This window comes from Morone saxatilis, unplaced genomic scaffold (assembly GCF_004916995.1).
Source record: "Morone saxatilis isolate NCDOM2014 unplaced genomic scaffold, NCSU_SB_2.0 Contig8, whole genome shotgun sequence".
NCBI classification, from domain to species: domain Eukaryota; kingdom Metazoa; phylum Chordata; class Actinopteri; family Moronidae; genus Morone; species Morone saxatilis.
The window spans coordinates 11,345,821-11,370,929 of NW_023340257.1; the positions used below are offsets into that span (position 1 = coordinate 11,345,821).

Here is a 25,109-nt window from a genome sequence, read left to right on the forward strand (position 1 = left end):
TCTCCTTAGGGGGATAAATAAAGGAATTATCTTATCATACGACAGCCGTATTGTGTGCTCACAGATCTGTCAACCTCTAAGTAAAGACATGAACTCTATAGTTACCCAGATGTAACAGTTTATAAGGACAACGGAGGACATACAGTGTGAGGTGGACCGTTACCTTGAGCGGGAGCCGCGTCTGGCCACAGTGGGCTGGCAGGCCGGGCAGAGCCACTCTCCAGCTGGAATGCGGTAAAGTGCCGGTCGCAGGCAGAACAAGTGGAAGGCCTTGTTGCACTCATCGCAGAGGATGAGTTTCTCATCGTCACCTGGAAGAGATCAGAATACATCATAAAACTGAGCTCTGTTTAAATCAATTCCCTGGTTTTACCTAAAATGTATTCAGTATGCCCTCATGTTGTTCTTCCTGTTTCACTTTTTCTTGTCTTCCTTCCTTCAAAAGGCCAACAAACGTCTTGTTTTCCTTGTGTATCTGTTTTTATTGTCATCTTATCACTACAGGTTCACCTGTTGCCCTGCGGAGCTGCCGGCTCTGTATGTAGACCTGCCTGACACTAGTCTGTTCTGCCCTGAGCCTGCCGCTGCTGCCCTGCCCTGCGGATTTGGGCTTAGACTCCTTCAACTTCAGCACAGATGGGCTCTGCCTGAGCTCTAGACAGGGAGCAGGAGAGCGTTGGGTAGTAGTGTAGCACTGCTTCACTCTAACTGCAACTCAAAATTATGAGTTACATGTAGCAAGGACTGAGTGTTTGTGTTTACTGAGAAAGATCAATAAAGGCAGAATGATCTAATTGGCTGCAAATAACTTGTGATGCACATTTTATCTACAGCTAATTCCTTTCTGTGAGACAGCAGTTGAAGACCGCCCTTACCTTTCCTGCGACAGACTTTGCAGCGAGCGTTCTCAGCAGACATGTCCCACTTTATGCAGGCGTCCAACATGCCCAGCAGGACATGCATTCGGGAAAAGGTCTGGGCCTCTCGAATGGCAGTCTTCCACTTCTCTACCGCTGTCGCTACCTAAGAGGAAAGAGCACAGACTTCTTTAAACTCAGCAAAACTTTCCACAAAGAAGTGGTAGCTCCGTCTATATTAATGTGTTAGTGTCGGTGTGTTTCATGGACAGATCTCATTTTGCTTCTTCATGTTCATGAACATGGCAGTTCTCTTACCCTTGCCTCTTCTGCCAGCCTCTTCTCCTCGTCCACCTCTTCGGCCTTGCTGCTTTCTTCCCCTCCGTGCTTTTTCTTCTTCTTCTGCTTGGGGGCCATGAATCCCTGCAGGAACTTTTTGATTACACAGGCCTGAATGGTGATGATGCACTCGCCAAAGTCTTTCAAGCTCTCCGTGTCTTTCAACTGCGAGAAGAGGAGGAAACATTCAAACAGTTATAAAGTGCAATTAAATGCAGACTTCATGGTTTAATAATAAAACATTTGCTTACACAAGAGTGACAACATAATTAAACAGGTGCCTAAATTTCGCCCTTTAATGTAAGTTTCTTGACTACAGCCTGACGAGGGTGAATATTTTAGGTGTTGAAAGAAGGTTGCACATGATCGCTCGACCCGAAAGGGAGAGATCTTATCCATTCCTTCAGTGTTGAACTTTCAAGGCTACTAATATTGTACGTAGTCAGAGAAACTAATCACCTCATCTTTGAGGTCTTTGTCGTCATCCAGGTATCCAAGGCCTCCTTTATGGAGTCGTGAGGCGACCTCCTGGATGTCACTGCGCAGGTAGTTGAGCAGCTCTGCATGGCCATCACAGGTCCTGAGGCCCATTCTGGCCTTACGGGTCAGATGGATGGAGTGGAGGATGTCTTGGTATCTGAAACAGGGAAAGGGAGAGCTTTGTGTTCAGCTTCATATTTCTCGCTTTTTTACCGGCATTGTCCATACTTTCTTTTCGAAACTTTTCCATAGTCTAAAAGTTTGCTGCTGCTGTTATGCTTTTGTGTTTGCTAAAGTAATTATCTCTTATAATGAGAGTGCACGCACCTGCTTTGTATCTTCGCCCTCAGTTCACTCTCTCGAACACCCTGAGGATGAAGACTTTCTACCAGTTCGTCCAGCTCAGCTGGGTTGTCACATATGAACCTGTGTTGAGAGGCAGAAAAATTTGAATAAACGATTGTGTAAAAAGAAAAATTAAAGAGAAAAAGATAGAGAGACAGAAAAATAAAGACAAAATCAAAGCTCTTACCAAAGGTTCTGTCCCTGCTTGGGAACAGTAGTTTCTATACAGATGTCTGCTACTGCTCCCTGCTGGGCTCCCTCACTAATAGCACCATCTATGCTGCCATCATCCTTTTCAGCTCCTACAACATAAATGGTAATTAGTTAAATAAAGTGTAGGACTAAACAAAACAAGACATACATTTGAAGAAGGGTTGTAGAGTGTTGCTGGTATCAACTTCAAAATGGTTGAGATTTCAGCCTATATCAACTTTTTAAATATTAACACACAACATATTGATCAGGACAACTTTAGGTACCTTGTGAATCATGAGTAGCGGTGGACGCACCATCCTCTTCCTCTTCTACCTCAGGCTCAGCGGGTTTGTCCTCAGGTGGAGGAGTGAAGCTGTAGTCGATGCCCTCGTGCACCCAGCCTTTCTCAATGTACAGACCAGGAACCACATCAGAGAAAAGCCAGTATCTGAACAAAAAACAGAGCAAACCATGGTTAGAAGCTGTTATTTTACATTTATATATACACACCTTTGTGCTTGTGTTCTTTCAACATGTGTGTGCAGTCCTGACCTGTTGTGATTTCTATCGGTACCCAGTGGGGTTCTGCGCATGACAAGCCTGGCTTTGGTTATACCATCCTGAAAGGCCCTTTCTGCAGCAGCCCTCTGTTTACGCATCCGCTCCTCTTCAGCCTCCTTCTCCATGCGCTCTAGGGGGGAAATAACACAGTAACAAATAAGTACTGCGAGAACAAAATCAAAACTGATGTATCACACAACGGTACTGCATATGTGCACTGAAGCTTGTCGTTTAACCATCATATATCTATTTAAAAAAGCACATTTTGAGGGGAGTCATCTGCTCCACTTGCTGCTACAAAAGTTACCTTTGTTTTGTCTGTCCAGCTCCTCTTTCTCCTTCTTTGCCTGCATGGCCATCAGCCGCCGGCTCTTCACTGAGCTGATCATGTCCTCTGGCTCCGGCTCTGGTTCCACTTTTACTTCTTTTTTGATCTCCTTCTTAGCACCTCCCTCTTTCTTTTTCTCACCTTTGAGCACAGGAAAAAAAAAAAGAAATATTGGCATCAGCTTGTATTTACATTTTGAGGATGTTAATAAAAGTCTAATGACTGAAGATAGTTCTATAATCTAAACATAGACAGCTATAGATAGAGCTCTGTGGAAATCCCCGCCTACCTTTAACCTCCATCTCCTTTCGCATCTTCCTCTCAGCCTTCTTGCGGTCATTGACCTCTTTCAACATCGCCAGGCGCTCCTTCCACAACTCAGCCGACCGTTGCTGCCTCGCATCAACGTGGTCTTCGACGGAGTACGTCATGAGTATGCGGTGGCACAATGCCACAAGCAGGTTGACCTTCTCCTCAGGACTCAGCTCAAACACCTCCATTGTGTCGAGCTTATCCAAGAACTCGCTGGTCACCACATCATCAAAGCCGCCCAAACCTCCGGAGTCCTCTGAGCCCTGGCCGCTCTCCTCACCATGAGCGTCGCATGGTCGCAGGCACAACCGTGCCAGCTCCGACACCGAGTGCATGGTAAGAGGGATCTCGGACAGTGGCATGTCGAGCTCACTGTAGCCTTCTGCCAGCTCATCTTGCAGCAGCGTCTGAAGCAACACCACCAGCACACGGTTCAGGTAGTGGAAACCGGACCGTTCCCCGGCCAGTGCTTCCATCAGAGCCGCTGCTGTGATGGGATACTGGTCGTCCGGCATCAGCAGGCCTGCGTAGCACTGAAGGAAGTCCACGACCATAGCCACGTCACCGAACAGGGTGTTGGGCAACCCCTCGGGCATGTCTACAAGCTTGAACGTGGGCAGGCTCTTGTCGCCTTCTATCTCCTGGTCCTCGTATCTGCGTGATTGTTCGCGGCGGACAAGCATCTCCTTCTCGCGTCTCTCCTTGGCCTTTTCTCGCAGTTTCTCTTTGAGTTCCTCGCGCCTTTTCTTCATCTCTTCCTGCTTTTCTTCTTCACTCATGGCTGCCCATCGCTTCTTTTGCTCCAGTAGCTCCCAACGTTTCTGCACCAGCTCTTTGAGCTCCTCCGGCAACCTGCCCCGCTCGTCTGGGGACAGGGTCTTTGCAGCCTTGGAGATGAGGGAAGAAAGGGAGTTCTTTTTGTCCTCTTTGCCCTTGTTCTCCTTATAGTAACGAAGGAGATGGAGAGCCATAGGGTGCAGCGGCTTCCCCAGTTTAGGCGTACCCATGCCAGTACTACGGGCTCTCTTCTTGGGGCTCCCAGCCGGGGTGCTCTTAGCCAGATGCAGCAGAGTCATCTGCTTCATCTTAGGTGTCTTAGGACCAGCTTTACCGTCCTTTTTAGAAGCTTTGAGGATGTTGAGCTTCTTGTCACTGCTCTTTCCGCTTTTCTTTCCTTCTTTCTTGTCCCCAGACTTTCTGCCTGATTTTGGAGTGGAGGGAGCCGAGCCTTTGCCATCACCTTTCTTTGGAGTTCCCGAGTTCTTTACCTTGAGTGGGGAGCCGTTTATTTTTATTTTCTGAAATACAGACGACACAAGACGATTAAGCAAAGCTTTGACTTTTAAGATATATACACCCCACATAGATCGAATAAGATCTTAGACACGATGGTGCGCAACTGTGCATACAATCCAGCTAACCTGCATGTGGCCCCAGATGGTCGGACTAAGGGGCATGCCCAACGAGTCTTTCTTCTTTTTCCTTTTCTTCTCTCCCTTCTCATTTCCTGAATCCTCTTCTGGTGTTTCAGACATCTTCAGCTTCTTGCTAGGTTTACCCTCTGGTGATGACAAGCTCTTACGCTTTGCCGAGGGATTCTCTGCTAAAAACTTTAGGCAAACAAAAGAGTGTGAGCGAAGAACAAACTACTTTCTTTAAAATCAAGTAATGTGCAAAAACATACCATGAGTAAATTACCTTGTGTGGATCAAGAAGAAAGTCACTGAATTTGCTGGGCAGGTTAAATTTTTTCACCAGCTCATCTTCAACCACCCAGGGAGCACTCTCTCCCATGCCCAGCCTCAGAGCATAGTGCCTGATGAAGTAGCGCATGATCTCCTTGGTTGGAGGGCGCTCCGTTCTGAAGAGACTGTCTGCTGGGACATCACTGATCACCTATGAGAGTAGCCAGGGGGGAAGACCAAGAGTCAAAAGTCTGTGTGGACCTCAAAAGATCATGAACCAGGTTGGTTATGGACATAAGAGTGATATACTGTCGTTGTTTTCAAAACAAGACTAATCATTATCTGGGACCGGGAAGGAAAAAGAAGGTTATACACTTTTTGTTGACTGCTGACAAGAGGATACACACCTTATCCTCATTGATGAGCTTCACGTCGTATTTGTGAGGAAGGAATTTGGGCATCACCCATTTTTTCTTCTCTTCCTTCATGGCAGTGGGAAGTTTCCTTGGTGAACGTCGTGCCCTGTCACCTGATAGCAAGTAAAATAATATTAGAAACAACAATATAAAACAGGGAAAATTGGTTAAAACTGAAACTCTTGAAATGTTTTTTACTTTCCACCTATTTCACTAAGCAAAAACCAGCTATTCTGGTCCTGCGTTTAATTAAACAATACAACCACCTGTCCTGCAGCCACAAAATGATTGATCATTCTGCATGACTACTTTTTTATGTGCTTCAAAAACTGAGTTGAAGCACTGACTGATACTCACTGAGACTCTCTCTCCTGTTCTCCTCCTCTCGGGGAGGAGGTTCCTTCCTCTGGTTCTCCTGACTTGCATTCTCCTTGTCGCTGGATGGAGAGTCACAGGCACCTTCCAGCTTCTTCTCCGCTGTCTCGCCCTCTGGATTTTCCAGGGGATGGATCTTTACCACCTTCACTTGCAAAGTTTTGTCCTTCCCAACCTGAAGTGAGAAGTCCACATCAAGAAGAAGCTTTCAATTAAACACCTGCTTACTGCTGCACTACCACTGAGGAGGGGTATCAGACACAAATCATAATTACCATAGGAATCACGATTAGTGGGATTAATCATTTTTGTATAGCAGTTTTCATTATTACAGAAAAAAACTGATTAAAATCATGATGATGTGACACTTGCACAGAACAAATATGTTTTCTTACATCTGGAAAACAAGATTTGTAGGTCAGGGCATCTCTGTGGCACTAAGGTACTTCATTATAACGCTGTTTGTCACACATTTTACTTTTATTAAAATATCGCAGCTTCTGCGATTTGTATATTTCTATTAATTGTGCAGCCCTACCGAATATTAATCTAAAAAGATTAATATGCTTTGGTAAACGGTGGGCAATAATTTAACATATAGCTAACGTATTGTTAAAATTACAAAAACATTTGTACGGTCATCTATATATAAAAAACACTGGAGTCGTTGTCTATGATCCAAATTTTACATAACCAGGATGATAGATTTAAGAAGTAAAACTGACCAGGAAGTCACATTCTTCATCCACAGCATACTTGGTGAGGATTTCCACCCAGGCCATTTCAACCAGTTTGTCTAAAGACACTGTGTTGTGGTGGACCATCTCCAGAACCGGTTTCTCAAACCACTGTGGATACTCTTCCTGAAGCCTGCACACAGAAAGTGGTTAGTCAAAATAAAAAAGTACAATATAGTTTGCATCTTGCGTTTCTATCATGTGTTCATACTTTTTTAGAGTGTAAAATGAGACACATCAGATTAAATGTAATCATGGGTGTGATCTATTCTATTCATGACATAAGGTTTGTCACATTGTTTGGATTTCTTTCGTTGAGTAACAGCACAACAAAGGGCGGACAGTGACCAGTAGGGGGAGTAAAATCTCTGAGTGGATATAATTAGACAAGATCTTAAATACAGCTTGTGATCCTAAGTGACTTGAGCTCTGTGCAGCTGAGCACTGCTCTGTGCTGTGACATCTCTTTGGGCCACCTTGCTCTTGCTGACACCACATGTACATTACAGAATACATACAGCCTTTTGGTGATAAAGTGGACTGAAAGATCAGTTTAACTACTCTTAAAAGATGATTCCTCTCTTCCCTGTTGCAGATCAGGACAAGGAAACTCTCCCCAGACCATTGCAGATTCAAGGATGACTCAATCACACACCCTCTAAATAGAATAAGAGGAGGAGCACTAGATTTATCCAATCATAGAAGAGCAGCAGGCCTTGTGACCTTCACTGGGAGAGTATAGTCTTTTCCATGATAGTCTGTAATTCTGATACATATCTACACATGCTTTACAAAATATATACAGACCGTGGACTGTAATCAGCAAAAAAGCCCCTTTATTCACTAGTCGGATGGAGTCGTGAACGCACACACAGGATGAAATACTCACAGTTCGGTGACTTCTTGTTCCTCCTCCCATGCTTCCTTGTGTGTAAGCTGGCTGCTTCCAGTGCTCTTGCATGTCCAGATGCGCTCATTATACCGCTGTACGCGAGCCTCGTACTCTCTGGAAACATGTGGTCAAGGAAATTACAATAGTCGCATGATATAGCAAAACATACGTGGTCCATTGTCGACACATTAGTGTAACTGATGTCAGTAATGGGTTGAGGTCAAGGGGCACCCAGAGCGCACGTATAATCTCATAATAAACGCTAAATGTGCTGGTGTACATAAAGTGTACAAAGTGTGTAAATAATGTAAAACTGGGGGGGAAATTAGGTGAGGTGAGGGAAGCTGGAAAAACAGCTCTGGCTCACTAAGATGAGCCGGAGCGCAGTGGGAAAAGTAAACACACTTCTGTAGGTAGTTGATGGGAGTTCAAAGTTTGCTCTCTCTGATGATTGTCAAAACCACAGCAGTAAAAGTGAACATTTACAAATCGTCTGCGTTAGATGGGATTCTGTGGAAAGGCTGGTTGAAGGCCTGTGCTTCACATAGCAGTGTTTCTAGATCTTGATGTTGAAAAGGTATTCACAGTCTAGTGGATAACAAAGCTATGTATTGGCAGACGTCTACACCTACAATAACTTATAACACGGTGTAGTAGATTTATAAGTTGCCACAAACATATCTAAAGAGCAGTTTTCAGCACTACGTGTGTCACTGTGAGCTGTCATCGCTGGTTTCATAATCTTGCTTTCAGTTGAGGACCGTTGACGTTTAAAGTTTTCACATAAACACCAAAACAAGCGGGTAAAAGTGAGCCAACTACTACACCAGAACCGCAATACGGACCCAAAATACCGCCTTAAAAACACTAAACCTCCCTAACTCAACTGTTGTCCTCTCTTGGCAAACTTTCTTTAAAAAAAAAAGAAACAAATGTGCCGGTAGCTCAGAAGCTATCTCTGAAGAGGCTAACGTCAACGGCTAACGTCAACGGCTAACTGCAACCAACCGACGTTCTATTGTGACATAATGGGAAACCGAACGTTAGCAACGTGCTGGCTAACTCCGCTAGCATCGGGAGCTGACAGCGGGGCCGTGAACGGGGCTCAGGGTGAAAGGACGACTTTTTAAACAGCTCTCTACATTTAACTCAACGTGGGAGCTGAGCCATGTGCCGCACACACAGTCACATCTCCCCGTTAGCACCGAGAATCCGGCTGCTAACGCTACAATGGAGTGGACTAGCAACGCGGAACGTTAGCTCGCTAGCACGCTTGTCACCCGGTGTGAACTGTGTACAAGCGGGCTAAATGTGGGGCCAAAGTGTCAGGGAGCATCAAATTAACTGCCGCTAGCCCGGGTCTACGGTGGCCTACATGTGTCTGGCTTTGTCTGCCCGGATAAAGTAGGTGTTCACGCAGTTACACCGCCGCTGTGTGCCCAGTCGAGGCTGAGCACCAGCGCCGTGCTAAAGGATACTCTTTGTTCCTGAAGGCCTCCTTGGTGTGCTCGATGATGTGCACCTCCTCTCCCGGGCCTGGTGCTTCGGCTAGCGGCTTAGCCAGTGGGTACGGTTTCCGGCCTAAAAGCGGTGCCATTTCTAATCCACAGATGGCACGGGGCGCCCACGCTCAGATTCAATCTTCTGGCGACAAACTAGAACAATAATAAACAATAGTGTGTCCTTAGCATGTATCCGAGTGTCCCGAGATATCTTAGCACGGCTCACGTTACCGCCGGCAGGCCCGGCTCTCAACGTGTAGCAGCTAGCCGACTAGCTCGCAGGCTGGATTGCTCTCTGGTTGCAAAACAATAACAGTGCGCTTCTTCTTGCCGCCCGCTTCATCGCATCCGTCTTCTCTCCTCTGGTAGCGGCCTCATGCTGCTTTCACGCAATCCCTCGGGTGGAAAACAGGTTGCCGGGCTTGTCTCTCGGTGTAGTTGGTCAACTTTTACCTCCAGATGAACGTGAAAGGATGCAAACCACACCGAAATCAAACTCGCGGCAAACAGCCAACGCTCAGTTCAGCGGGAGGTCTGGCGCGCTGTTACAGTCACAAGTCTTTGCAAACTAGGCCTGTTCTCGTTTGATCGACTGTATTCGCGGCATGTTCGCAGTGTCGGAGCTTCTTGTTGTCAGATAAGAGCGTTAGCAAGTGTTACGGCAGAGAAAAGTAACCTGGATCAATCAAGAGGTTAATTCCTTGTCGAAATGGCGGGAGATTCTAGTCCACCGGCACAGTTCTGTACGCCGTCAGTACTCCGTTTCCCCGGCAGCAAGCGGCGTCGCATGCGAGTCCCGCCCTCTCTCTGCGTTCATTGGCTCCCTCGGTGGAGCGCCCTCGTCGAATCCGGCACATACGGCCTCTGATTGGCTGATACGTCGTGTCCATTGTCAGTGCGGGACCGCCCCTTCAAACAAACCACGCCCGTACAGAATATAAAGTGGAGGCTAGAGGTCAGCTGATGACAATAAGATTATATTATCGATTTACATTATTAATATACACACTTCAACAGTTTTATTATGTGTATGTAGAAAACTGATGATGACTCGATCCTCTTTGAATTATCTAATTAATTACTGAACCCATTGTCTGGGCTCCATTTTGAGCAGGTCTGATTAAACAAAAGGCCCTGCCTTCATTATATGGTGGAGTAATTGCCACATTATGGTGAATAAATACAAACCTTGCAGCACTGATGGATTGAAATAGAAAGTAGCATTTATTATGGTTTACAACGGCTTCAGTTATAAACATGGGCAAATTATATTATAAATATTAAAAAAGCATTTTATTCTTACATGTGATAAGCCGAAAAAGAGGATCTGTTCCAGAAAGGTCATTGTATTTAAAACCAAATGGCACATTTAAACATCAAGCAAAGCTACGCATTTAACACCTTTTCAAAATAGCCTGTAAACCTAAAAAATAAAGCAATACCATATGGAAACATGCAAAAGTAAAGTTGAACTGCATAAAGACTGAATATGAAATAGTTAGTTGCCATAAAGCTAGACATTTACAGCATGTGAATCGAAATACACACTGCCTGCAACAGCAGTGACACAATGTTTGGAAAATCCTCTCCATTCATTTCAGAAATCACTTAAAACAGCAACACTTTAAAGACCTTTAGAAGTGAACAAAGATTTTGCAGTAAATACTTTTTTTTCCCATTTGCTGAAATGTAATATTTGCGTAAATATGTCAAGAGAACCTCAGAATAAATTTGAAAGCTAAGCTAATCATACTGAGAACAGGTATCGTGTGTGTTTGAACAAAATCATTATAAATAAGCTATCTCAGAACGGCATTTTCTCCTGTGCAAATCTTCTTCAAAGGAGGCGCTCCTGATTCATCCAATTCCTCCTGTAGATTAAAAAGAAATATATTAAATAGGTTACTTTAATTCTGGAAACTAGAAAAAAATATAGTATAATCAACACCAGTTTTACACAATGTAATAGTTTGATTAAATACAAATTTAATTCCTATTTAATCAAGGAAAACGTTTGGTTTTCAGAGAGTGAACCTGTGTGTCTGGTGTACTCCGTCTGACAGTTCCTGATGAAAGAAGGTCCTCCTTGATGAGAGTCGGGGGCTCATCAGCCCCCTCCTGTCCTGAATGAACTGGCTCTGCACGCACATGGAAGACAGGAATTATATCCTCGTTAATGCAGCTTTGACAGAGACAGTACAGCACACAACTGAGGTGTCATAGAGATGTGCAGTCTTGGGGAGTAACAGATTACACAAGTTATGTAATCAGGATACAAAAAGATTAAACCCATTACATTTGCACAATAAAAGTCATTAGATTACAGTAGGATTATTAACAATTTTAAAATACTAAATTTAAAATATAAGAGTACACATTTTAATGTAAAATATCTTGGTTTCTATCTTTTTTTTCTAAGTTAGTTAATAATAAATAAAACACATCAGTACATCTTATTAAAGTAACAGAAAGTATCAGGTTACACTAGTTTAATACTGCGTTACTGTGGTTACGTTACTGACTGTATTTAGTAACTGTATCAGATTACATTTTTAAAGTAACCCTCCCAACCCTGGTGATATGTAAATGTATTTCCTATTGTTTATATTTGTTACCAATGATCAGAGAATTAAAGGTTTTAATTCTAAAACACAAGATACAAGTCCCATAAATCCTCATAAAGTCTGCGTTGGACCAGTTGATTATTAGAGCCATGGTTCCTTGTCATTTAGCTTAAGCATCGACACAACACCGTATCTATTGTGTGTGTATTTTTAAATTACAGGAATAATGTGCAACATACCATCCACACTCTCCTGGCCCAGCATTGGGGGCTGAGAGTCTTCGGTTCGGAGGCTGGAGGTATGTGGAGGGCTGACCTGCTGGGAGCTGGAGGTGCTGCTGCTGTTATCCATTTTAGGCTGGTAAACGTCCGACAGAAAGCTCTGGTTGCTGTTTTCATCTAGAGGCGGAGAGCACAGGAGTTGTACTGAACACCAGGCGAATGCTTCGACTCTTGCATTGTGTGGTTGTGTGATATTCTGTCATTTGGACATGTGCCTGCAGTGGATTGAAGACTCACCAGTGAAATCCAGTAAAGAGTTAGTATTTTCCAGGACCACATCCTTCAGTCCTCTAACATCTCCACCTGTGGATTTGGTGCGGTATATCTGACAACAAACAGAGGGATTGTCAGATTAGACTCCTCATTCATAAGCTGCATTCATTCAAACGCACCCATGACAGTAATAAAACATTAATACATGGCAGAGGACCCCACCTGCTTTGTTTCTGTCACTGGCACCCACTTGAATATGCGTAGGGATGTGTCTCCAACTGTCACCCATTTCTTCTCCCTGGGGATGAAATTAGTTTGTCTCATTATGGAGAGGAGCTCCCGCTCACACCCTCTGCTTTAACACCATTAATCTGTAACATGACATACATACTACATGCTCGTGTCTGTCCACAGCAGGGAGGGCAGCTAATCAAATATCATATCATGCTGACTGATTACAGGAGCATGTACAACACATATAAATATATATAAATATGTATAAATGATGAGAACAGGGTGGGAATATGTTGATTCATTTCCCTGTGATGTGACAACAGGACAGTCGTCTTCATTACGGCGCTCAGCATGTGAGGCTGTAGCCATATTGACAGCTCTCGGCGGAAAAAAACTCGGCTAGCCCCGCCTCTCCTGTCAACCCGGGGCGTTGATTGGTCCGCAGCTCCGTCAATCATCTAACTTTTCCGACTGAAGTTTGTTGAGCGACGCAGCACATATCAGGCTACAGTCTACTAATACATTTCCCTCCATATTGTGCCCCGGACAGCCTACTTACCATTTGCGCACTTTCTCGATGGCCGCCAGCACCTTTTTAATGTCATCTTTAGCCCGACTTCGTGTCTCAGCGCGGCCTGATCGTCCCGACATCTTGATGCTGTTATGATTCATCTACAGATGCATCTGAAAACTTCAAGACCAAGCCCCAGTCCTCCGTTACAGTGGTAATCTCGCGAGATTTCATGGTCTCAGTGGGTTTTTTTTTTTTTTTTTGCAGTGGCCCCTCATCCCCTGCGGTACTGTATGCTACTGTAAAAGAAAGGGTGGAAAACAATCGGTGTTTTATTTATTTATTATTTCTATTTATCTATCCCTGAGAATCTGTGCAGTAGCTCAATACCAAGTACTAACTGTTTTTAATTACTTCTTTCTTTTAACTTTTACTTTCATTTTGTGCTGTTTATTCTCTCCAGATTAAGATTGGTCCACAAACTACACAACAATTGTTACAATGTTATTCTTAGTCCTCAGGCTGCCTCCAACAGTGCTCATTTAAATATGTATGAAAAGAAAATCATCATATAAATCAAATTATAATCTAAGACATGGGGCGCTGTGGTAGCTCACCTGACAGAGCTGGCTGGTAATCTGTGGCCTTTTCTTCAGATGTCCAATGTTATAAAAGCAAAAAAGATACATATAAAAGTACCTAATAGTGCAGAATTTATAACACTATTATGTATAAAATAAAATATGATACAGCACTAAACAGGTGTACAGTCGCCTAGTGGTAAAAGATATAAACTGTAATGTTATAAATTTATAAATGTAATGAGAACAGGTCGTAACCAAGCCTAAATATATATACTGTGATTGATAAACAAATTGTTAACACACAGTAAAATACACATATTTCTATACATACATATGTATATATACTATAAACAGTACTAAATGTATATATAAAGAGATGTAAACTGTTTGTTAGCAGTAACATGGTAATTAAGCAGGTGCAGGTATAAGTCAGTGCAGTATAATATGTACAGTAGTAAATTTGTTTCCAACCTTCTTGGACCCTCGCAAAAAAACAATATCTGTTGGGCCGCCTTGTCAAACAAGATTGAGTTATTTCTTCTTTCCTCTCCCTTTACCCGTTAGTACTTTGAATTTAAGTACATTTAAGCTATGAATGTAGCTTCTTCACTTTTACTGAAGTGGGATTTCAATGCAGGATATTGACTTCAAATTGACTAGTTTTACGTTGTGCTATTGGTGCTTTTAGTTGAGGACCTGAGTAATTCTTCTTCCGTCTATTTATCTGTTTGATTGTGATTTATATTTCTGTGCCACTGAAATAAAAACTTGCAGCTGTTCTTCCTGCTTTTCTCTCTATTGTTTTCTATTTTTGTGAATGTAAAAAACCTAATTTGCTCTTTCCACTGTAGATCAAAGCTTATTTAAACGTGCACTACCTCGACTTGTGGTTACCCTGTTTGACCAACAGAGGGTAGCCTTGAGTCATGCAAACCAAAAACATGCTGCTCCTAGGTTAAAGATTGAAAGCAAAGGTTGAGTCTGTTGCAATATTGATTCATTAATTATAGTAATGATCACCGACAGGTGATTTTGCTTCACTCCCCTATATCCTCCAGGGAATAGAATAGCAGAATCAGCTCTCTGTAACCAGCTACTACCAACCAAATTCACATTGAGCTGTACAGCTGTATAGCCCCAGGGAAAACCCTGTATAAAATATTGTGTAGTGACATAAAGGGGATCAAAGAAGAGGTATTATAAGCACTCCCACTTAGCAATCAATATTTGATGACATACAGTATCACTGATCAGACAGTGCTGACAGCATTCAGCATCTATTGATACTTGGACAAGTGGAGCTGGCACTGATCGTGACACCATGAGGGGGACTCATTGTTCATTTCCTGCACAGCTTATGGCCTAAAGTAGCTGCTGTATTATCAGTGGAAAGAGATTTTTGAACTAATCAGTAAAATGTGATGTTGTTCATAATATATTATCATGTATTAAAACTTGTAAGGGTTTCTGTTGATTGTGTGTCATCGTGTTTGTTGAATAGATTTGAGCCTTTTCCACACAAAAAGGCAGTTATTGTGATGTTTACCATTAAATGTAACAATATGTGTTTTTGTCTTAATTTACTCCTGAAATATCAGCCACAGCAACAGCTTTAGTAGTTGTTGAAGCATTGTGTGAATTACGTTCCAGACTGAATATTGTGCTTCATGCTGTGGTAAAGACTTGTATGTCTGCTTGATAAGACTGCTGATATATTATTTCACACAACCAAATTAAAATCTCAACACGGTAGTGATGCTGTGGGCGGGCCCTGCTGGAGCTCCAGCCAGTAGCTGACAACAGTGGGAGGAGTCAGTGACAGTTGCCAGAGAAAATATCCAAATAACAGCGACGCTGATCAGCACGCATCTGATCGATATCCTCACAACAACAACAACAACAACAACAACAACAACAACTGCAGCAGAAGAAGCTCGATCACATTTCTCTGAGACACTGCGCGTAAAGGCTGCTCACAGTGCTCGGGGGGTTTTGTGCAGCTCCCTTCATAAAGACAGATTGACTTCTGTAAAGTTCCCGCAATTTGTTGCACAAATCACTTCTGGTGTTTGTGGATGTCCTCGTTCAGATAAGGGTTGAACAACAGACACGTGAAATAGAAAATAAATGACAATAATCTGTCCTATTGGGTCGCAGTTCATTATGCATGTGCATTTACCCAAGTACTGTACTTAAGTACAATTACAATACTATTTTTTATTTTATTGTATGCTACATATTTCTACTCTTTATCTGACAGCTGCAGGTAGTAACTTTGCAGATTCAGATTTTTAATATAAAAAATTATCAACTAGTAAATTATTAAAGCATTATTATACATTAAGCAGCAGTAGTTAAAATAATCCCCACATTTACCAGCTGTAACAGTAATGATGCTCAGTAATAAATAATTATAATCCAATAATGTATATTATGCTGACATGGACCATTCTTCATAACATGTACCTTTACTTTTGGCAGCCTATTTTAAGTGTATTTGTATGTATTTTGAACGTAGTACTTTTGTTGCTGTCTTTTTACTTTTACATTTTTGAATGCATTTTTGCTTGTAACAAAGTATTTCTAGATTAAAGTAAACTTTAGTGTCATTCTACACTTTATTAGTATTACTTATACTTAAGTATAAGATCTGAGTACTTCTTCCAGCACTGCAGACAGCAGTGGAAGTACAAAGAGTTTCCATTCAAGGCTCAAGTTGAATGTAATTAACAAACAGCTCTACAGTTTTTAATTAAAGAGCGCGTTAACCGATAGGCGCTTTATTTTGAAAAGCGGAAGTGGCATCCTCCTCTGCCTCGCTTTACACTGGTGCCGTTCAGGCTGCTCCTGTCATTGACTGGGGTGGTGGACAGAAAGGCCAAATGATCCAGTGAAACGGGGCGACGAGTCCAGCACAGCATGGACGGCTGCCCGCCATAGTTAGTGCAGCTTTTATTTTTGTATTTTATTTTTTTACAGTCTCGCCTTTTTTTCGGCTGAAAGTTTCTCTTCTTTTTTCTTTGTTTTTTCGCTGCTGTGAAAAAGCAGACGACAATGGATCGAGTGAAAAGCTCCATGCAGCAAGTACCCAACGCTATCCCCAAAGTGATCCGACGGACTGGAGGGGCCAACAGCCTGGAGCTGGAGAAGGAAAACTTTGAGAGAGGGCAGGTATGGAGCTGAGGGGGGGTCGGGGGTCGCATTCATGTAATAATATTAACATTATGTGGCTGAAAGCGTGGGATTGAAGGTCCTGGCTGGGAGCCACTTTATAAGGTGGGAGGATAATAGTCATGCCTGGATGTTTTCTGTCAGCTGTAAAGTATGCGTTGGGAGATTTTAAAGTGAGCTCAGGATCTATTACAAAAAAAAACATGTCTGTGTCCTTTCCTGCATATTTTAATAGTGAATTCTTATTTATCTATTCACTTACACTCTGTCTGTACAGTACTTGATCTAGATTACTTTCCCTGCTGTCCGCCTGTGATCAGCAGAGATAGCAATGAGTCCACTGTGCAACAATAGAGCTGTGCAAATGTAGGTCAGTGGTCTTTTGAATTCAAAAGAATAAATAACTGTGCTGTTTATCTGTCGGATAAAACCAGACAGGAGGGGAGTCCTGTATGGCAGGCTGTCAGTGCCTCCTGTAGGCCCTCAGTCAGGGCAGGATCACTGATGATGATGAGGAGGAGGAGGATGATGGTGAAGAGATCTAAAGTGAGACCTGCCTGTTTGAAGTCAGAGGAGATATTGTTTAGTTTAGTTTTGTGGCTGCTGGTGAATAATGAATGCTGTGTAGCTCCTAGAACTGCATGTGACTTTGCATGAAGTGCTCTCCTAGTGAGCATATGTACATAGGCTGCTGTTTTGCTGTGGAGTCTGCTGCTTCCTGCCTGGTGGTCTCCCCTCCCCTCCCCTCTCTTCCAGACCCAGGCACAGGGGAGGGAAAGGGGGGGGGGAAGTAGGTCAGATGAATCAAGGCAGCCAAACTGCCGTGGTAGTGCTGCAACGTGCTTCTCCCATTTACAGCGGCTGCTAAATTGGACAGTACAGTAAACACAGGCTAAATGTGCACAGCAGGTATTTGGCGGATTCTGCGTCTGGATGGTCTCATACAGTTTGCCCACAGTCCCCCCCCCTCCCACGCCTCACCCATTCGGGACAGTGGATTATCGGCTGGGAATGCATCTGAGCCAAGCCTGGTCAGTAGGTCACTGTCAGGCTCCTGAGATCACACCCTCTGGAAGTGTGTCAACGCAAAATGGGCTCCAGCTTCACATCACAATGCGTGCACACAGTTCCTCTCTGAGCCTTGTCAACGCGTGGAGTTCTGACAACGTGTTGTGGTAGTAAAAAGAAACGTATCTGAATGGATGACTGGTTGATCCGCCTTTTTATTAAAGGTCTCAATTATCTGCGATCAGGTAAACAAAGCAAATGGGTTTGCAGCTGATGAGCAGGGAAAATGCTCATGCAGGTTAAAACAAGCCCACGTTTGATTTGCTATTAGTTATCAGTGTTCCAACACGTCTAGACCGAAGCGCGACACACTCAGCTGTTTTGTTCTTATTGCACAGTTTCTGCTGATTTCTTTCATAGTGTATTTCCCCCTGAGTTTTTACAGGTTTTAATTCACAGATTAAGATTTGTTACCCCTGAAGTGTTGCTGTTTGTGTGTCCTGTGGTTGATTTTTTGACTGGGGATCCAGAGCTGTGGCAGGCGGTGCAGGAATCAATGAATCTGCTGTCTACTTTACAGGGGATCAGCCAGAGATAATCTCATCTGATCTGTTGTGCTCTAAAGCTGCCTAAATCTGCTGGGTAGCTGGCTTTCACCTCCTGTCTGTCTGCCTGTCTGTCTTAGATTTTTCAATTTCCAGTCATCTCTCTTTTTAGTCATTAAGTGCACTTGGTGAAAGCTTAATGTTTAGATTAATAAACGTGTTGTTGATGAAGCTCTTCCATATTATTGACCCAGAAGTGTGTTGCTGTGTGTGAGTGTGGGAACTTGTGTAACCATTTGCGATGCGTACATATGTCGAGAGACGACAGTACAAAGGGTGGATAGTCGATTCAGCCTGAATTCAATACAGCGAACATGAGCAGTGGGCACTGTACACAACAGGGTCGCTACCTTAAAGCCATAGTTGTGTAAAAGGCTGATTCTGAGAAGTGCTCTCTATCTCTCTGTTGAGTTTGGTAAACAACCAGGGTGTGTTCAAAATCCTCTCTGTCGTAGTGTCCACACTGGGTTATAAAAAGAACGAAACAGGGCAGCCAGATAGCGCACAGCGCTTGCTTTTTAATGACATGTTTGGCCTCATAATAGCAGCTGACTCTTTAATTTAGAGTTTAAGGGGGATTTAATCTTTGGTCTGTTTGTCTCAAACGTCATTGCATGTTTTGGTTTCCGTGTTCTATCGTGTTCTCAAGAACTGTAAGAAAAACCCAACGAGTAAATAACAAGTTAGTACTGAACACTGCATATTTTATAACCTTTATCTGAAGGCTCAAGAATGTCAGAGATGCCAACTCTCTCCTAGACTGCAAAACAGTCTCCCGAGCTGTCAGAGGCCAGAATAGGTTTTTCATTTGAAAGCTGGTGTAGGTAGTAATCTCTGGACCAATACGAAACCATAATTAGTGCTTGTGGAAAACTTCTGGGGCACCAGTTCCTCAGCTGGGACATGCAGTGTGACACCACATTGTATGTTACATAATTAAGGTCTTAAAATTAGACTGCCTGCCAGCATCATCCACCTCCTTTACTCGTGCACACGGAGGTCACTCCTGTTTGGCTGTTTGTATGACAGTTTTTCACAACTTATTCTCTCTATCTAATTGTCAAAGTTATGGTCGATTTGGTCAAGTTTGCATTTGTTCTTCTACCTGGAGCGGCAGAAGCTCGACTTTTCAACCATTTATCCATTACTTTTAGCTATTTCCCCTTTTAGCTAACTATTTCCACCGTTATCCATTCATTTTTCATTCATCCATTACTTTAAGGTCTCCTTTTCAACCGTTTTATCAAATTAGTTGAGTTACTACTACTACCCATATACCTTCTGGCAATTGCAGAAGCACTCTCTGTACAGTACAAGTACCCCTGGTTGGGAATCACTGGTGTACAGTATTTGTGGCTCCCCTGGTCTGCACCCCTCTTTTAGTGCTGTTTGGTGCCCTGGCAGCTGTGGAATTCAGTGGAGGAGTGGGGGCCGTGGCCCTTGGGCATCAGCAGGACTCAGCAGGGCGGACATAGACAAGAATTTTTTAATAACCCTGTCTCTGCCTCTGTTTTCCCTCCGTCTTTTGTCTTTCTTTTTGTCTTGTTGTTTTCCCCCTCCGTTGCTCATTGTGTCAAGTCTTCTTTTACATCCTGCAATTCAAAATGCAGGGAAGTTATGGAAGGACATCCGCATACATGCAGTACACACACAGACAAGCATGCAAGCATGAAAGCGAGACCATTAAAAGCACTGAGGCAGCAGAAACAGCAGGCGGTGGTTTGTGGCCTCATTGCACTGACTGGCTGTAGAATAATAGAGCTGGACATGAGTGACAGGTCAGTAAGTGGAACAAAGTGCACCGATGAGTTCCTGGCGGCATTAACAATGGCTTTGATTTACAGATTGTTTTGGAGTTCTCTTCTGTGTTTTACAGCACAGTAAAGCGGAAAGAGAGAGAGACAGAGATGGAGTGTTGCTTTTTGTTTCACATGCAGCGAGGTCAGAAGTCAGACTGAAACCTGCATTATGGGTGTAAGCGTGTGGTATGCAAATGAGCCTGCTTCAACGTGAGTGGCCTCATTTTAAATAATCATACAAATACAATACAGTCCTCAGCTACAGAATGCATATGGTTGAAATAAATATCAATATGGATAGTTTCTGGTATCAGGGATTAAACTGATGTTTAACGCAATAAACTTTCTTACTGTTCTACGTTACATCAGACAAAAGTACCTTTTTGAAAAACAAAACTTTATTCTAATTACTTGTTTAGAATAACAAATGTTCAGGAGCCGAGGTTTGCAATGATAAAATCAGGTTATGACTCCACTAAAAGTTCATTAACAATAATAATGTGTTATTGCCCAGCCCTCATACTGAACACGCCAACTCACATGGGTTGTTAATTTATACAACACGTCAAAATGAAAGGGAAAGCTTGTTATGGCTAAAATAAGCACAAAGGACCAGGGATGCTGGAAGTCAGTCACAGTCAGAGGCGCTGAGAGAAAATCTGTCTATATAATGACGTCATACTAAATGCTAAATGCATGAAATACATGTTTTTTGCATTAATTAAGGGGCAGAATGATTTATAGCCTATTTAATAGTTATTGACAACATTTTACAAGTTTTATAACTTGTTAGTGAATAAACTGATACAAAACAAGGCAACACCTCTTCCCTGCCCAAATACAAGTGTATATATGAAAATCCCAGTAAAAAAGGAGAGATTTAAACATTTTAATTAAATAATGGTTCCTTATGCCAGATTGCTCAGCACCCAGCTCCCATTCAAAGGACACAAGCAGGATTTTACTTTCGATTACTTGGTAGTCTGATTGATGTCTTGGCCTAAATGTTCTCTGCAAACCTGCTTTAATGCAGCAGAGCACCTGAAGTCTCTGTTTTCGTTTTTGCATTTTGAGACACAAACACAACACATCATAACCTCAGACTCAGCCCCCTCGTGAGCGAGGGCAAGAGATCTCTACGTTAGAGGACTTTAACCCCCCTGCAGTTTAAACCTGATTACTCAACAGAAATGATTCAAAGGACATTAATGTGGATCACCTAATAGTTATACCTGGTAAAAGTATAACTTACAAAGGGTGTCAGCTGAAAACCTCATAGCTGCAGTAAATATTTAATTCAACGGTTAGGAGTCCGTTTAACATTAAGACTTACTCATATTTTTGTTTTTATAACAGATTTGTTAGGTATTGATTGACTTAAAACTTTAGCAGGACTTATGGACTTAATGAAGCGTAAGAAAACCTTTAGACATAAAGAAGCATTTGCAGTGTCTGATGACACCGTTACATGAAGAAGTTTGTGATGTTTGATAAGTTAACTTTCCTCTCCAGCAATAAATAGGAGCTGGAACTTCATCTCCTTTTTTTAGAATCTCATCTTGTCCTTCAACACGGTAAATCTGTAATACTTGAGGAAGGAAGATACTCGGTGTCATTAGTGCTTGACTTGATTTTAAAAAGCTAATTGAAATGGAAAAAATGTAAAGAGGAGATGACACATAATGGACGCTGACAGCACAAAACAAACAGCCCTGCCCCTTACTCACCAGTATTCATTTTCACATATCTGTCTATGCAGAGGAAACAACAGGTGCTTTTTAAATAATGTATACACCCTGGTTAAGATGAGGACTCCAGGCTGGTAAACTGTATAAAAAGAGGAAGGGTTTTTGGGCGGCTGAGTGAAAAGCCAGTCAAAGACAGAGTGGGACTCTGTATGTGAGAAATGCTCTGTTAGGCTGCCTTCACAACGAAGGGCCCACGCCGTACCAGGAAGTGTAGAGACTCTGGGGGGGGGGAAAGAGCCGGCATTGTCTGGACACAGACTGTTTATGTTGAGCAGCCTGGAGGTATAATGTGCAGCCCCGGTGGTATAATGAGTAGGATATCGATTATTGTGGCTGGCCTGGCCTCAGTTGGTCAGCTCATGTTCTGAGAGTGTACAGAGGCCTTTTTAAAACAAGTGGCCTGGATTTTAAAATGGATCTTATCGGCTTATTGTTTGTTGTGAGAGTGGCATTGTTATCTATTTTAATAAACAAATGTACATTAGAAAAACTAATAATAATAATAATAATAATAATGTTGGATCATTAAAGCTTTATTCTCAACACTGCTGTAACATGTCATTAAATTCTCACAATAAAGAGACGTGTTAATTTAACTGTGTTTGTAGAGGTGGTTGTGTTGAAATTGACTGCATTATATTGAAATGTGTGAATGGGGTAAGCTGAACATATTTATTTCTATTCATCTTTACCAGCATGCAGCTTGGAACAGTAAGCAATGCAGATGGCCATCGTATACAGCAGGGATATTCAATTACAGATTCAATTAGGGCTTCTATTTAAAACCGTCTTTTAGCTTTAGGTTTGTCCAGAAAGTTTGGTGTTTCTCAATGTGTTGCCTCTGAATTTTATGGTCTTAAACTATCCGAACACACTCATTGTGAGTTAAACACATTGGTTTTATTTGGAGACGGCAGTTCCTATTGTTAGTTTTAAGTTTCATGGTTGACAGTTGTTATTATCAGTAGAGCACTTCCCTGCTTCTGACCGTCAGTATCCAGATGTTTTAAAAAGCTATAAGCGTGGTCAGAACTCACATATTGATTTGTTAAAGATATGATTGGCGATGTCACTACATCCTTACACATCCTGATTGGTACAGCACATATGCTCACTCGTCAGTTTGTCGGCCACTTGAAGCGCCCTGCTAATAGAATAGACCTGGTAAACGGTATATTACAGCAATGCCAGTCAGCCATGGGTTTCGCATTTTTCCACAAATTCCCATCAACATCACACCTCATGTGACCTGGGAAAATGTCCCTGACAATCTGCAGCATATACAGCAGGTAAAGGCATTCAGCATTTGTTACATGTAGGATAATGTGGGAGCGTTGCTTATAGACCTTCCACCTTCACGAGGACTATGATGTGTTGAGGAGGTGAGAGGAAAAATATCAGCCACTTCTCTGTCTGCAGTTGGGTCCACATTTACTAACTGTTGATTTAATTAACTAACTAACTAACTAAAGTGTCTGATTAAGCGTCTTCCTTTTGTATAGATTGTAATGAATCAGAATCCGAGTTGGTTGAAATACAGACAATAAAAAGACACAATATATAGAAATATAAAAAATAGACGATATGACTGTTATTTAAATTAATGACTGTAAAGCAGAAATGACAGGATATGACTGCAGCTAAATAACTGTGGTTAGTGCATTTATTTATTACAATAATTAATATAATATGATTTATGTTATGATACAGACCAGAATGCTGAAGCAGCCAAATAGCATTCAGCTATTAATTCATTCATTTTATTATTTACACTGCACATCCCACTGTGACATGTATAAATGTCTTCCGTATAAAATGCTTATTCTAAAAGTCTTGTAAAACGTGTTCAGTGCCAGGCTCAAACCCAAACACAACTGTACTGCTTTGATGACAGTCTCAGAGAAACCAGATGGGGGCATCAGTCACCTACAATTGCTCTCATGATGGAAGCTTTTTTCCCCCCTTTTCAGCTTTTGAAACATGCTCATTTCAAGACTTCATATGTTTTCTATAAGCATATGACACAAAAACAAGACCAGAAGGTGAAACCCTCGAGCCTTTAAAAAACAAAAACAAATGTGTGCTTATTAAACCGACCATGTGCCATCATGTCGTGTTTTTGTGGTGTTACAACAGGAGCCATTTGTGTCATATTTTGAGGACTCAGAGGAGGTGGAGGGGTCTCCTCACAATGACCCTTTAATCACAACAATGACATCATCACACAGGGACATCCTGTTGTAAGATGTTTTTATTTTTATCTCTGTAGTCCTCCTGCTGCAGGTGAGATGAACCCATCAATAGAAAAAACTACAACAACCTTGTGATCACACTACCTCCTAAGGAATAGAGCAGCAGTGGTTGAAATTCAGCTGTTTATTTCTCATTTCCTGGACTTCACCTCCCCTCTTACAGGACCCCCGGCGGCCCCCGCACCCCAGCTTGGGAACCTCCGGGTTGGAGCCATCCCACTCTGCAGGCTCCATGCTACTATTGTCTAACAAGAGAGCGGGCTATTTGCAAAATAAAGGTAGCCTACTGTCTCGCTCTCAGCCGCTATGTGGGCTGATACATACAAGCAGGGTGCTTTTTGTTTCCCAGTGTGCAGCGGGCTTTAAATGAGCGGCTGTTACCATCAGTAGTGCTCCGGAGGGCTTTTATCTCCTTTCCAGACAGCCTCGGTGCTCCTCGGCGCTCGGATGCTGGAAGTGCTCGCCGATAAGGGAGCACGTAGGGCTCGCAGAGAAGAAGGAGAGAAGGGACGCGGAAGCAAGGGAGGACGCAAGGAAGGAAGGAAGGAAGGAAGGATAAGGGGAGCTTTTTAATACCAAATCGGGACACATGTTGAGCTAACTGCCCGCTCCACCTCCCCCCCCTCCTCACCCTCCTCGCCCTCCTCTTCTCCTCCCAAATGCATTTGTTGCCTCAATCTCGTCCCCGTTACTAATTACTCCGCGTTAGGATAAAGTCAGCGGACCTCTGGCTGCGGCTCCAAGGATCCTCGCTGGCCGCTTTAGAGGGGGGACGATCATGGATCTCAGTAAAATTGTAAGTGCTGAAGATTTGTTTTCTTTCTTTTTTTTTTTTCTATCTACAGACACACTGAGGCTTTGCGTGTGTTTTTTTGTTTTGGAGGTGGGGAGGAGGAGGAGGGGGGCTGGTGTCCAAGAAGTCCTGTTGCGCACACGGGCTGTTTGCGCCAATACATGCAAGTTATGCTGAATGCAAGCGGGGACTTGTTGTTGTGTGCCCATATTGCGGCTAAATGTGGCCGTGGGAAGTTTGGTTGTTGTTGCGGAGAAGAATGCATGGAGGTCTGTGCAGCGAGCAGGGGCACAGGGTCCTTGAAGGGGGGGGGGGGGGGGGG

The 25,109-nt window shown here is 42.8% G+C and overlaps 3 protein-coding genes across 5 annotated transcripts in view; 1 reads left to right on the top strand and 2 right to left on the bottom strand.

The window, feature by feature from the left end:
* Positions 1-9,790, bottom strand: part of baz1b (bromodomain adjacent to zinc finger domain, 1B) — a 32,376-nt gene extending 22,586 nt beyond the window's left edge. The window contains exons 1-17 of the mRNA XM_035680440.1: positions 9,001-9,790; positions 7,520-7,636; positions 6,619-6,763; positions 5,876-6,068; positions 5,510-5,631; positions 5,116-5,313; positions 4,839-5,027; positions 3,395-4,715; positions 3,085-3,246; positions 2,769-2,907; positions 2,501-2,664; positions 2,209-2,323; positions 2,004-2,102; positions 1,656-1,833; positions 1,176-1,361; positions 876-1,023; positions 164-311 (exon numbers count right to left, since the gene is read on the bottom strand). Coding sequence (XP_035536333.1) covers positions 164-311; positions 876-1,023; positions 1,176-1,361; positions 1,656-1,833; positions 2,004-2,102; positions 2,209-2,323; positions 2,501-2,664; positions 2,769-2,907; positions 3,085-3,246; positions 3,395-4,715; positions 4,839-5,027; positions 5,116-5,313; positions 5,510-5,631; positions 5,876-6,068; positions 6,619-6,763; positions 7,520-7,636; positions 9,001-9,119 — 3,743 coding nt within the window. The 5' untranslated portion in view covers positions 9,120-9,790. The remainder of the gene's footprint in view (positions 1-163; positions 312-875; positions 1,024-1,175; positions 1,362-1,655; positions 1,834-2,003; positions 2,103-2,208; positions 2,324-2,500; positions 2,665-2,768; positions 2,908-3,084; positions 3,247-3,394; positions 4,716-4,838; positions 5,028-5,115; positions 5,314-5,509; positions 5,632-5,875; positions 6,069-6,618; positions 6,764-7,519; positions 7,637-9,000) is intronic.
* A 435-nt stretch (positions 9,791-10,225) lies between these two features.
* bcl7bb (BAF chromatin remodeling complex subunit BCL7B b) lies at positions 10,226-13,046 on the bottom strand. The gene is made up of 6 exons (XM_035680653.1): positions 12,876-13,046; positions 12,305-12,380; positions 12,107-12,194; positions 11,828-11,986; positions 11,059-11,162; positions 10,226-10,895 (listed from the first exon to the last, which is right to left on the bottom strand). Exons 1-6 carry the CDS (start codon positions 12,986-12,988, stop codon positions 10,824-10,826), a joined length of 612 nt encoding a protein of 203 aa, XP_035536546.1. The 5' UTR covers positions 12,989-13,046; the 3' UTR covers positions 10,226-10,823.
* A 3,213-nt stretch (positions 13,047-16,259) lies between these two features.
* hip1 (huntingtin interacting protein 1) overlaps positions 16,260-25,109 on the top strand; it is a 47,959-nt gene continuing 39,109 nt past the window's right edge. For 2 of the 3 annotated variants that reach the window (XM_035679566.1, XM_035679567.1), the window contains exon 1: positions 16,260-16,582. In XM_035679566.1, the coding sequence (XP_035535459.1) occupies positions 16,466-16,582 (117 nt within the window). In that variant the 5' untranslated portion in view covers positions 16,260-16,465. Of the gene's footprint in view, positions 16,583-24,277; positions 24,791-25,109 lie in introns of those variants that run through there. The other variant, XM_035679570.1, reaches the window with a different exon arrangement.